The sequence below is a fragment of the Cryptomeria japonica genome, chromosome 9 (genome assembly GCF_030272615.1).
Source record: "Cryptomeria japonica chromosome 9, Sugi_1.0, whole genome shotgun sequence".
Taxonomy (NCBI): Eukaryota; Viridiplantae; Streptophyta; class Pinopsida; order Cupressales; family Cupressaceae; genus Cryptomeria; species Cryptomeria japonica.
Window position 1 is genome coordinate 125,312,319 of NC_081413.1, and position 14,677 is coordinate 125,326,995.

Consider the following 14,677-nt stretch of genomic DNA (forward strand, 5'->3'; position numbering starts at 1 on the left):
GAACACATCGTACGGGCATCACCATCCATACGTTGTAGGACCGAGGGAGGAAGCAAGGTCGTACATGCAGGAGGCATCGAGTCGTACGGAAACATATCGTACGAACAAGAACATTGTATGAAGAAACAAGCTGAAGAGTTTGTAAGCAGGGGGAGTCTAGCCGTATGACCTTTACCATACATGAGCAAGCCTTACGTGAGGAAGTGTAATGTCCCCATTTAGCCAGTTAGCTCATGAGTTGTCGTTAGCCTATTTTCTCATGGTCTCGTAGGCTAACCAAGACACAAAAGGGATCTTGGAGGAATTTCGCATAGGCATTTTCAGTTGCAAGTCATTTTGAGGTGATTTGATGCAGTTTTGGCCTACTTACTATTTATAGTAAGTCACTTTAGGGTGATCTAGATCCCCAGTGGGCACCAGAGATTTCATGGTTAATCTTTGGGAGGTTGGCAAACATTTATAGTCATTTAATATTTATTATTTTAAGCAAGTTATAAAGTTAAATTTAAATATTTAACTTTATTTAAGAAATGACCATAGTGGGACAATAAAGTATTGTCATAAATATTAAATATCCCCTTTCATTTTTAAAGGTACATTGCACACATAAAGAGGGATAAAATATAAAGTGTTTTATTATCCCACATTTACAAGACAAGTGAGTGGGCTCTTATGAAGAAGTTATAAATTGGATTGAAGAGCTCACTTTCAGCATGCTTTGGATGAGATTAATGTTATGCTATTGGATTTCTTGGAAATCTGATTATTCGGCCTGGAGGATGAAATCCCTCTATGCTAACATTCTCTTCACTATTGGAAGATACAGTCAAGAGGATCTTGGTATGAGCTTTAAGATAAATCAGAAGTTTGTGATAGTCGCCACTATTAATATCTAGTTGCCAGGAGGGTTCGATTTGAAGAAAATTTGTAGCTTTCATATGAATGAGTTTCAGACTTCATGAGGTTCGATTTTGAAGTGCCAAGGGTTGAGTCTGTTCTAAATGTTGGAGATTGAGTGATTCCATTGTTTAATTGCAACCCCAAGGCTGTCGTACATGTTTAGAATTCCTTGCAGCAGTGTCATACTGCCTAGGAATCACAACTAGGGTGCCATACTTGCCCATTATTGTTGTACAGGTCTGCAAACTCCATCAGAGGTGTTGTTAGCAGTTCGAAATTCACTGTGAATGCTCAGCACAAGCCCAATAAGCTGCTGTGCCTGAGGAATATTGCTGTATCTGCTCAGAGATCTGTCATATAGAGGTCAGGGAAGGAGTCGTGGTGATGTTATAGCTGCTGCAATATACAGAATGACTGATATAATACTGTGACAGCAAACTTGGTATGTTTGGCATTGTAGTTGTTATTGACGTTGGACATTTATTATTCATTGGAATGAATTGTTGAGAAGTATTCAGTAAAGACATAAGTGAAAAATAATAACAATAATCCAGCTGAACTTTAAGCTTGCATTTGCCTTATTATTGTTATTATTTCTGTCTTGCATCTGCCTGTTTATTGTTGATAATATCTCAAGTAGCAATATAGTTATCATTGTGGGTTGAATTTGTATCTATCCCTCTATTGCAAACTCAAACAACTTCAGAGAACCAGAAGTAAAAATCAGACTTTAAGACAAAGCATGCCAACACCCCAAACTGAAAAAAAAATTAAGGGAAAAGGGGCAGGGGCTCTTATAGGAAACGTTACAAGTCGTACATGGAGGTGCCACCTGGGCCGTACGAGGTAGACCCTACCAAACAGCACGTGGTAACAATTTTTGGGTTGTACACCGTACAGTCATCTTAGTGCCATCCTTCCATACGTCTTCAACACATAGAGGACCAACATGTCATCTTGGAATCTCACTGGAGAGTACAACTTGAACATAATTTTGATATGAAATCGCTATTTTCTGGCTTCATCGGCATTGTTTTGGCATCTTAAAAAGTCAGAAAAATGATGTGTGCCATGGAGTTTCATGTGGCTATGAAGGTCTTAATTTGATGTTGGCGGCGGGGCCGCTACCCCTCGACCCCACCCTCTATCGTGACAAGGAGCGTGCCCTAGGTGATGCCCCGGTACCCCACAAGGGGTGCTGCCCCTTGACCCTACTAGGGGTGTTGCCCCTAGGCCCCCGTCTGATATGTTAGGCACACTACAAGTGCCAATACAAGTCATTGTCTTTACTCCCATCATTAGTCTTCCTGAATATTACTTGATGTTTACTTGTCTGGAAGACGACTTTTTCTTTTGGGGGGGATGATGTAGTCGGCAAAAAATGCGTATTGTTATGTTTGATAATATTTGTTATCTGCCAATGCATTAATTATTTGTATTAAGTGTGTTGTCACTCTCGGGTAGCTATGTGTCCGTAGGTTGACGGTTGTGTTCCTCTTGGCAACCATCGAGTCCTTTAAATATGTTGTGTACCGCCAACGAAGGTAGCATGGTATAGTCAGATCAATTGTAATCCTTGACTGACCATCTCTAGCCTTCTTCTCTGTAATAATTTCATGTGCAGATAAAGATATATTTTATTGTTGTGTCATCTGTATTATTCCCTATTTAATTACCAGATATAGCAGTAAACAATGATTAATTATTCTTTTCAATCCCTAAAAGCATATTCATTGTAATATATAAGTGCCTATGGCACGAGATATTCTTAATGGTATTTGATGATAGACTTATGCTGCAAAAAATGTTGTTCAAGTTGGTTACTTCGTATCTACATTTACTCTTCTGTCGATAATTTCATCAAGTGAATTGAAAGGAAAATGCATTAACTCAAGTTTTGTATTATATCTACCTAAGTTGTGGCTTTGAATGCAACTTACCTATTTATTTCCTAATATCATGTGTTATATTCCTTCAATCCTTGTTTGCATTGAATAGCTGGTTATATTCCTTCAATCCTTGTTTGCACTGAATAGCTGGTTTTTGTTTTAGCCAGCTGTAAAGTGTTGTTTATGTGTTTAGATTAATAGTTTGTTTTTTCAAAATCTAAAAATATCATTTGCAAAGCACACCTCTTAATAGTCTGTTGCATGTATCCAAGGCAAAAACATAAGTAGGTGGTTATTTCTTTTACGCAAACCCACTGCCTAGTGAATCTTGTGTAGTTTGCATATTAGTATATCTTATCTATAGTTTTAGTCTAGGGTCAATTTAGCTTAGGTTTAGGTTAGTTTATTCTTAGGGAACTTCGCCTCCAAGTTTGAAGAAGGTTTACCTCACATACTATTCCATTTTGTGTTGTGTTGTATTGCAAACGATAAATTAAAACAGTAACACATTTACAAGTTATTTTACAATATCTTCGCAGATTATCATGATATTATATCATTTTTTAAACTATTTTTTCTATTGCTTAATGCCAATGCACATGTCAATAAGGGTGCATGTATGTCAAAAAAAAAACATACAGATTGAAACTAGAAATATAGACTATGAAGAAATGCAATTTAAATATACAGAACATTAGTGGATCTGAATCCACTCCAGATGCTATGATTTCAAACTCAAGATACCAGCTCTTAAATAACCATCAACTATTACAAATTTCAAGAATCACAATGCTTACAAATTACAAGCAATCATTTGCATCAAAAACGTTATTAATTACTTTCAATTTTTGTCTGTAGTAAGGGTGATGCAGTATGTGTTGCCTAATATTTTATGTGCAACAAAAAAATTGCATAATGGAACAAAAAAATTATTGGCCAACATAAACAGAAGTAAAATTGTAATATTAGAAAATATGAGGGTAATCAATTAACAAAGAAAATGAATGTGCTGTCACCAAACCTAATTGTCCATCCAAATCAAGTACCACTCTTTCAAATGATACGTGAATTACACTTAAATCTTAAACACGAAATGTTTGTAAACATTTTTCAGAAATCTTAAACTTTGCAAACATGAAACTACCTGTTTCTCTAACAAACCATTTAAAATTTCCAGCCTTAACATAAGAACCATAATCCCTTCCCTTGTTCTCTATTCTCTGCAAATGAATAAGTTCAATAGTTATGAATAATAGTGAAATGAAATGGAAAAAAACGTAAATTGAAATCACATATATACACACCTGATAATTTAGGGATCAATATTAAAGTCTATTTTGACTTTCCAGAAGTTATTAATCATCAGCTTACTGAGTACTTAGTCTACTTAGTCTACCATATACATAAGTTGTAGAAATTACCCATTCTTTATAAAAGAATAAAGAAAATGCAAATTTGATCATCATGACACTTGGCTTGTCTTGTTTTCACCACTTGTAAATGAACAATACACCACAAGTGTTTTTTCTAATACATAGATGATATGGTACAAACATGTAAAAAGATGTGCACAAGAACATTCATCTGAAAGAGTATGACTATTTTATATGGGTTTAACTGTATGACTCCAGTATGTTTGCACTACATACCATTAGCAAAATCAATAAAACTGCATGACCAACTTTTCCCTACACCTTTTCTCTCAAAACCGAATTGTCTTGAAATTGCCAAAGTGGCATTCATGCCACAATAATTGTTGAGTGATCCCAAGACAAAACATTTTTCCCTCAGAATGATCCCATCACACAATAATGTTGAAGGTAAAATAAATTTTCAAGAAACTTTTAGACATTTGTAATATCCCCACTTGAAACAGGATTCAATAATATATAATAATAAGAAAATTAAAATACAAAAATAACATTTAAATTAAAATATAAAATTAAATATACTTAAAATTTAATTAAGTTAATGAATGATCAAAAGACATGGAATGAAAAGATGTGACTCCCTCAAACATGAGATATAAAAGGGAGAAGAGACCTCATTTAAGAGGGGGTTGATTTGAGAATCGGAGATGCAGATCTGATTTAAATAAAAATGCAGATCTGATTTAAATAAAAGAGCAGATCTGATTGTGAAAGGTTGTGTCCCTTTCAAAGGGCAGAAACAATTAAGTGTTGCACTCTTTCAAAGGGTGCTAATGATGAAAAGGTGTGTCTCTTGCCAAAGGGCATACATGATGAAGAGGCGTGACCCCTCCCTCACATTGAGAGATATAAAGGAAAGGAATCAAAGAATCTAGTGAGAACACCATTGATCAGATCAGATTAGAACTGTTATTAAGTTACAGGCAGTAACATATTTGTTCTTGGTGGTATGCATGGGGATTCGATTAATGAATGACAATAAGGAGGAAAACAAAAAGAAAGCAGATTGAAGTCACAGAATATAACGAATATAACTTCATTGGAATATCACAAATGGCTCATTATATATGGGGGACTCTCTCTTAAGTACCCCACTCCATAGTGGATGCCTAACACCTGCCACATGAAGCCAAGAGGGTTGTAGTATCCAATCTTGGGCTTAAGAGAGGAGGTGGTTGTGATGAGGGGGAACGCTGATAGGACACCTCACTGGGTATGCCACTCCATGGTGGATGCTTAACACCTGCCACATGGAGCAAAGAGGGATGTAGCATCTGCTCTTGGGCCTAGGATGGAGGATCTGTTAGACAATCTATCCAGCTAGCCTACCCTAGTGCACTAAGAAATTGGAGCACAAAATGGAAACTAACCTACAATCTGATTTTTTTTAATAAATATAATACTAATAAAAATTAATACAATAAAAATTAATATCATTCATTCTAATTCATTAGCATACGTTTCAGTTATAAGTATTACTTCATATATGTTCTCTAATTTTGTGTTGCAGGAAAACAATATACAAAGGTACTCCCATAAAACTTAATTACGTATTTTAGATTTGGGCAAATTTAAGTTAATTGAGAGTATAACTAATTAGGGGACATTACAGTGGTATCAGAGCATGATCCTGCCAGTCTACAGGGTAAAGATAAATCAATGAATGCATTTTAGTCAATGAGAAGGAATCTAACAATATGTGTATTTGCATGTATGCTCCGTGTTTGCATATATCCATGTGTATGCTTTGCGTTTTTACATGTATGCTCCGTGTTTGGTTCATACTTGATGTGTTTCTAGCATGTCTACTCCATGAATATCTATGATTGCTAAACATATTCCTACCATCATGAGATTTCTATTTTTGGCAAATCTAGAATGTGAGAATAACTAGAGTGAACCAAATAAGATATGACATTGTTTGAAGACAAGCAATTTTGGGAAGGGCGAAATGTATAGTCCCCACTTGAAATAGGATTCAATAATATATAATAATAATAAAATTAAAATACAAAAATAACAATTAAATTAAATTATAAAATTAAATATATTTAATTAAGTTAATGAATGGTCAAAAGACATGGAATGAAAAGTTGTGACTCCCTCAAACATGAGATATAAAAGGGAGAAGAGGACCTCATTTGAGAGGGGGATAATATGAGAATCAAAGATGCAGATCTGATTTAAATAAAAGTGCAGATCTGATTGTGAAAGGTTGTCCCTTTCAAAGGGCAGAAGTAATTAAGTGTTACACTCTTTCAAAGGTAGCTAATGATGAAAGGGTGTGTCTCTTGCCAAAGGGCATACATGATGAAGAAGTGTGATCCCTCCCTCACATTGAGAGATATAAAGGAAAGGAATCAAAGCATCCAGTGAGAACACCATTGATCAGATCAGATCAGAACTTTTATTAAGTTACAGGCAATAACATACTTGTTCTTGTTGGTATGCATGGGTATTCGATTAATGAATGAGACTAAAGGAGGAAAACAAAAAGAAAGCAGAATGAACTCACAGCAAATAATGAATATAACTTCATTGGAATATCACAAATGGTTCATTATATATGAGGGCCTCTCTCTTAAGTACACCACTCCATAGTGGATGCCTAACAGCTGCCACATGGAACCAAGAGGGATGTAGCATCTGCTCTTGGGCTTAAGAGAGGAGGTGGTTGTGATGAGGGGGAACGGCGATAGGACACCTCACTAGGTATGCCACTCCATGGTGGATGCTTAACACCTACCACATGGAGCCAAGAGGGATGTAGCATATGCTCTAGGATCAAGGATCTGCTGGAGGCCCTATCCAGCTAGCCTACCCTAGTGCACTAAGAAATTGGATAACAAAATGGCAACTAACCTACAATCTGATTTTATTTAATAAATATAATACTAATGGAAGTTAATACATTAAAAATTTATATCATTCAATCTAATTCATTAGCATACGTTTCAGTTATAAGTATTACTTCATATATGTTCTCTAATTTTGTGTTGCAGGAATACAGTATACAAAGGTACTCCCATAAAACTTAATTACCTATTTTAGATTTGGGCAAATTTAAGTTAATTGAGAATACGACTAATTAGGGGACATTAAAACATTTAAGATAATGTGTCTGAGTGGTATTGGCAAATCAGAAATCATTTTGTAAAGCAAAAAACATTGTAGAAAGCAAACTCAAACATAAGAAACAAAATAAAAAGATCAGGGTGAGATTAGACTCCACAAGCATAGACCCCACTCGAACCTAATAGAAAATATATAGTAAAAAGAAAACATATCATTAGTCCACACAAAAGAGCACCATCATGGCTTGGAGCAAAGAAATGCAGCAGCAGCAGCAAATTTTTCATATTAGATTTATTGGATATTTCTACACTTACATCACATTTTTTCACTTGTGAATCAAAGGGCAGCAAAACCAAAATGATTTTTCTATTTAGGGTGCAATGCATCTAATTTTTTTGCACACTTCGAGACAGTCAGCTATCTTCTTCTGTCATCAACACCATGCCTTCATTTTCTTAACTTTGGCAACCAAATAGAGTTAGTCAAAAGCGAGATCATGATACCAATACACTAATCAAAATGAGACCTTGTAACAAGTAACTCCCCACTATGGAAGAGAATTCTCACGAAACCAAAGGAGCTCAAGGAGATCTTGCAAATGGAAATGTAAATTTTGCAAATAAATTTTGGGATCATAGTCTGGGTTGAGCAACCATTGAAGAAATTACGGTGGGAAATGAAGTATACTCCAAACTCATAATCAAAGATAAAAGGAGATTGTAAAAGTAGCAAGGGAAGATGACGTAACAAAGGTTAGTAAGTTTAAGCCTTCTCAAGCACGAAGATCAAAAGAAGAAGATCCTTTGATAGTTGAAGAATCACATATGAGACCAAACTCTATAGATTTAGGGGAAATCATTTGATAATAGAGGAAAAGAGAAGACAAAAACCCATGTTGCTTGTTTTATTTATACATTCAGCATTCCTATCAATGATGTTTGGTAACCAAATAGCATGACATGATTTGATGAGTTAACAAATCCTAGGATAACAAACAATCAAATTTTGGAAAACTATGTGATAACAAGTAGGAGGTATTTTTCATAATGTATCTAATTATAATGTTTAATCAGGATTCGATCGCATAATTTTTGAGTTAAACCTTCTTGAGCCATATTTCATGAGTAATGATTCTAATGATAGAATGAAAACTCACCAAGTACTCAGCAAACTTCACACAATTTGCAAGTTTTTTTGCTTGCCAAATCAAGTCGGAGCTAGGTTAGTTAAGTATTCTACATGTTCTCATCAATGACTTGGTCAAGTTTTCCACAGTGACTTGCAAGTTCCAACACGGACTTACCTAGTGAACTTTCATCGTTTCAATTCATTTTTTGAAATTTTGTGCTCTTATTTCACCCAATAGAAGACATATTCAGCATCCACTTGACAAAACACACTGAGAGAACGGAATGGAAGGAGATTTTAAGGTACCTTAAAAGATTTAAACCAATATATATCTTTTCTTTTTTTGAAATTACAAAAGTTAAACACCTAAAAGAATTGTTGTCCATTTCGCTGTCCCTCCACCCCCTCTCATTTCCTAACATTTTTCTATTGTATTTGCATATTATTTTCTCTTATAAATGTTTGTCACTTTACCATAACATTTTGTTTGGAAACCCAGCTGATTTTTTTCCTATGTTAAAATCAGCAATGTCAAGTTCAACACAAATGAGTGGTAAGAAAGACCCTACATTTAAGTATAAGAAGTCAAGTACTATCAAGGGCCAGCTGTATTGTAATGAATGGTAGCTTCTTATGAAGAGAATTAATAAATTAAAATACTAGCATGATAAAATATTTGGACATGATGTGAAGGCATGCATTAAAATGACTAAAGAGGTTACAAGAGAAATGAATGCCCTAATTGTCAATTACGTTATTAAAAAAAATGGAAAAGAAGAGGACAACGGAAGAAATGGTGGTACTGGTGATGATCAATGTTAATTCTAACTCCTCTGTAGGTTCCTTCGTTGTCCCAAACATTCATCATCTACCTTCCTCTACAAGGGAGACTCTTGAGGGTTCTACTTTTAGTTGTCTTCCTTCTTCATTGACACCAAATTTCTTTATTCCATGCAATGTTCCAAGAGGACAACCTTTTCTTGAAGGCACTACTTGCAATAAGGAAAAACACCATGAGGCTAGAATGGCAACAGAAAAAAATTTGTATTACAATAATTTACCCTTCAATATGACAAACAATCCGTAGTGTGAAAGATTGGTGAATGCATAAATAGTTGCACTAAGGGGTTTGAGGCTCCAACTACTAGGGATTTGAGTGGGCCATTTCTAGAGAAACCCTTAAAAAATACACAAATTGTGATTGATGATCAAAAGAAAATATGGTAAAAAAAGAGCTACAACATCTTACCAGATAGATAAATGGGTGAAATAGGACTCTCCTTAAATTTTTAGCGGCTTCTAATGGCACATTGGTATTCTTGAAGCCCATAGATGTCTCACTTGAAAGCAAAAATGTTGAGATTCTATGCAATCTATTGGATGGGGTTGAGAATGTTGTCCAAATTATTATGGATAACACAACAACATGTGTATCCATAAGAAGGCTCATTACAAAGAGGCATCCTACTATTTCTTGGACTCCTTGTGCTGCACATTGATTGGATTTGATGTTGGAGAAAATTGGTATGATTGGATGAATCAAAAGTGTGGTTAAAAATGCTAAACAAGTTACCAAATTTATCTACAACTATAATTGGGTCATTTATTTGATGAGATCTCACATCAATGGTGAGGATCTTGTACAACTAGGAATAACACAATTTGTCACCCACTTCCTCATTGTACAAAGCATTATTACCACAAATAATTCTCTCAAGAAAATGGTTGTGTCTAATGCTTGGACGATGGAGTCTCCATATTCCAAAAAAATTGAAGGAGAGAAGGTTGCAAGCATAGTTTTTGATGACTTATTCATAAAAAATGTAAAGTGTGCAGTCCTCAATCAAACAACCTTAGGAAATAGATAAATTTTCAGACATGTACAAGACTAACAATTAGGGCCTGAAAATCAGCAACAATTCAATTCCTCCAATAGCAACAATATATCTGAAAACCATTGTAAAAATAGCAGCTACAAAAGATAACTCCAAAATATATGGAAATAGGGTGGCAAGTGCAATATTTTGCAGATCTAAACCCTTATCAGCAGCATCAACATTAACATATCCAAAGTCACCAAGGTTACGATGTATGGCATGCTAGGATGCAAGATGTAGGCTAGAAAACACCCCAAATAGCATATAATATATTTGCTATATGAGTTACAACAACAGCAAAATAATTCAAACCTTAGATGCAGCACCAAATATGGCTAGAAACATCAATCAAATGATGGATGCAACCATTATGAGGGCTGGAAATATTGAGTAATGGTTGGAAATATAAACAAAAAATCAACACCATACTATGCTCATCCAAAACACGCCAATATCAACATGATAAAAAGTCTCACACCAACTGATGTATGATCCAAGCTACTTGTTCCATCCCCTTAGCTATGATGACTCTTGGGACTCCATCAATAATGCCTCAAAGCACTACCTCTTTTCCTTTGAATTTCAACTCCATGGTGCACTCCTTGATAGAACATAACCATTGCATGCCTCACTATATTAGTCTTTTCTAGACCTATTACATTGAAATCATCACACAACGTGTGTCTACCCACTGCAATGACAAGCTAGTGTGCCTTCTTGGTACAATGAATGGCAAAGCCGCCTATGAATTATCCACTTTCCAACATCAAGCATCTTATTGTCCCTGCAACTATGACTACCTCTATAAGGCCATAGTCTATATTAGGCATCATTACCTTGGATTTAAGTGTAGAATTAAACTCCAAGAAGTGACCCATGAATTGCAAGCATTGAACTTCCATAAACCCACTAGAACATACAACATACAACATATTCTTTATGATTCTCCATGTAATTCTTTTTAATCCAAATGCATGGAATAAAGAACTCATCAAAAATAATGATTCTTCTTATTCTTCACAATATCACTCTGATCCCATATGCATAAACAACTTTGAACTTGAGTCAAAGAATCTATATTCCTATACTGCAAGGTGTATCCTTCACTCTTTTACCATTTTTAGAGTGATTCCCATGATGTCAAAAATCTTGTAATGACTTAGTATGGAGCAATAAATCTAAAATGTGGCCATCTTTCTTTATACCTTAGGCTATAATCAATATACTTATCTTCTTTTGCCGATATATAAGTTGTTGAAAAATCCTCAACACAACTATCCTTGTGACTCGAGATTACTGAATTTAGATCAACTAAAGCCTAAAATATTATCCTCAAATGCATGCCCATCAACACAGCTACTCTGAAAATCAATCACATATGGCAATGACTCACACTTTGGGAGATTGGTGAGTAATTCGTGGACTATAACATATATTTTCATCTTGGGCTTTTCATATTCAACAGCTAATGCCTATTCATCCTTGAATTTGTCAATATTTTGCTGGCATACACACTCATTATAAGTCAATAATTTTTTTCTTTTTTAAACAAAAGATTCTTACCTTTAACTTGCATGGCATGTAATGTCCCCTACTAGGAGGCTGCCAATCCCTGTAACTTAATAACAGTTCTGATCTGATCTAATCGATGGTCATGCCATTCGATGCTTTTAATTCCTCTCCTTTATATCTCCCAATGTCAGGGAGAGGTCAGACCTCTTCATTACAGATGCCCTTTGGCAAGAGACACACCCTTTCATCATTAGCACCCTTTGGAAGAGTGCAACTCTTCATTACTTCTGCCCTTTGAAAGGGACACAACCTTTCACAATTAGATCTGCACTTCTTATTTAAATCAGATCTTCACTTCTGATTCCAAAATTATCCCCTTTCAAATGAGGTTCTCTTCTCCCTTTTATATCTCATGTTTGAGGGAGACAACTTTTCATCTTATGCCTTTTGACCATTCATTACACCTTAAGCCTTTTGACATTTTCTTTTATAATAATAATTTTATTATTATTGTTTATTATTAAATCCTAATTTGAAAAAGGGACATTACATGGCATTACTCTTTTATCCCTACACAATGGTCTATTCCATAACAATGTCTTGTGGCCTTGGTTATGTCTTTTCCTCTTTTTTCATTAACTTCTTTCTTCTTTCTCTTCTACTCTCCTCCTGTATTTTTTATTAGTACCTCTAGATTTTTCTAAAAATGTTTACCTACGTCTTGCATTTTCTTTACAAAACCCATAAGTCGTTTTATAGATTTTTCTTCCCAATTTCCCATCATGATTCATAGGCTAGCAAGATCAAGACTCTAATACTCAGCCACCACAAGGTGATCCAAGTCACAAAGGTTGTGAGTATTGAAAGATGGATCCCAGACCACAGCAAGGTGACCTGAGCCACAGAGATTGTGGATATTGAAATACATGTCCCAGACTGCAGGAAGGCTACTAAAATATGACTTCCTGCTGCAATAAGGTAATCTTAAATCATAGAGGTTGTGGAGTAATGAAATATGGGTTCCAGACCACAATAAGCCAGCCCAAGTCACAGAGGATGTAGAATATTGATCTATGGGTAAAGCGTTAAAAGGTCAAGTAAACTCTCATCTGATAATAAAAAGAACAACTAGGTCAGTGTTAGAACCCCTAAATACACTTAGAAGGTCTTCGAATCGAGCTTTTATTGGTTCGTAACCTTCCAACATAAAAGGTGCATCAATATGAATATGATATCCACGAGCCACAATAAGGTAACTTAAGCTATGGAAGTTGTGCTATGACAACCTATCATGGAAATACATATCTCTGTGCTTTGGTACCTCTCCTAGTCCTAATTTCTTATTCAAATATCATTGCTCAGATTTTGGAGATACTTTTAAACATCATTTTCACATTCCAAGTTTTCCATGTCCCTCTGTAGAACCTATATTGCAACCCCACAGTCTAATGCCCCACTCAAAACTAAAATTTCAAACAATTCGATAGATTTTGCTTGATGATAAATCGCCCTCACAAAGATGTATCTCACATTTCTAATTCTAACTAAAAAGAAATGATAAAATATCACCCTCGCGAAGAAGAACCTCAAAATGCAAATAAAAATTACAAGAACAGCAGAGAAAAACAAAATAAACTTACAGATATCATTTCGCCTACAAATCCATCCTCAGCGGGTCTAACAGGCAATTGAATAGCATTTCTGCTTGAAGGATTGTCTGTAACAAATTTGAAAGGGCTGAAACTCTCATCTTCTCCTTTCTTCTTTTGCTCACTTTCCGCTTCAGCTACTATTTTTACTCTCGGCACTAATCTCTTACTTGATAATGTCGATCGACCCATCAAATTTTGTCGCACTGACGATAAGTTTGAAAAAAAGGAGCTCTGAACGGGCAGTATCATTGCCGTTGCCATGGCCATTCCTACTCAAACTTCTCACAAAACAAGTGGAACCGTGAAAAAAATTGTTCGTTTATTAATTTTCAGGAAGAAATATTGCCTTCTGGATGTGTGGATATGGTGTAAAATTCAGGATTTCCAAATTGAAAAATATGTGGACCATGAAATGTTTCAAGTTTGAATTTGTAATACTGTTCTGCAAATCACCGCCTCCTTAAACAGACATAAATAATTAAAGAATTAATTAATTTAGATGATTGAGTTTAGAATTTGGAAATGACTAAAAGCTAGAAATTAAATGTGGAAATTAAATAAATTAAACTGTAATATTTTGTTGTATTTGTTATACAATTGACATTTTAGTGTTTGTGTGAATGAGTGGTTCAAGTGTTTACATATAGGGTTTGTACAAGTTGATTATTTTCTCATGATTTGGGATGGGGAGGTGTATCAAGAAAAATATTGTGTTTAAAAACAACTTTAAAGCTATATAGTTCTGATTGAAAGCTTGAAAACTATATATGATGCAATGGATCTAGGATGGTACTTGTTGATGTAATATTACAATAATATGTTATGATGTTTTCATAAATGTTTTATTACAAGTATTCTCATAACTCGTAAATGATCTCCAACCTAATTGTTGTCAACTCAAATGACTAATAGGAAGAAATAAGAAAAAATATGAAAACAATATACTTCAAATTTGGTTGCTTAATTAATAAAATATATTTAAAAAGATTAAGATATGTAACATAATATTCACCTTGTTTTTCTTACATTAGATTTTTTTTTTAAACTAATTGATACAAATACAACCAAAATTGAGTACTAGAAATTGTGTATTTTTTTTATTTTATGTTTTTTAAGTGCATCTTAAAAACTACAACACTAAACATGCATTTCATGTATGCATAATAATATATGTATTTATGTTCTTGAATCTTATAATTAGGTATATTGTATTC

At 34.7% G+C, this 14,677-nt stretch overlaps 1 protein-coding gene across 1 annotated transcript in view; it reads right to left on the minus strand.

Moving 5' to 3' along the window:
• LOC131047069 (uncharacterized) overlaps window positions 1-13,899 on the minus strand; it is a 291,858-nt gene extending 277,959 nt beyond the window's left edge. The window contains exons 1-2 of the mRNA XM_057980896.2: window positions 13,452-13,899; window positions 3,934-4,009 (exon numbers count right to left, since the gene is read on the minus strand). Coding sequence (XP_057836879.2) covers window positions 3,934-4,009; window positions 13,452-13,730 — 355 coding nt within the window. The 5' untranslated portion in view covers window positions 13,731-13,899. The remainder of the gene's footprint in view (window positions 1-3,933; window positions 4,010-13,451) is intronic.
• Between the last annotated feature and the right edge of the window lie 778 nt (window positions 13,900-14,677).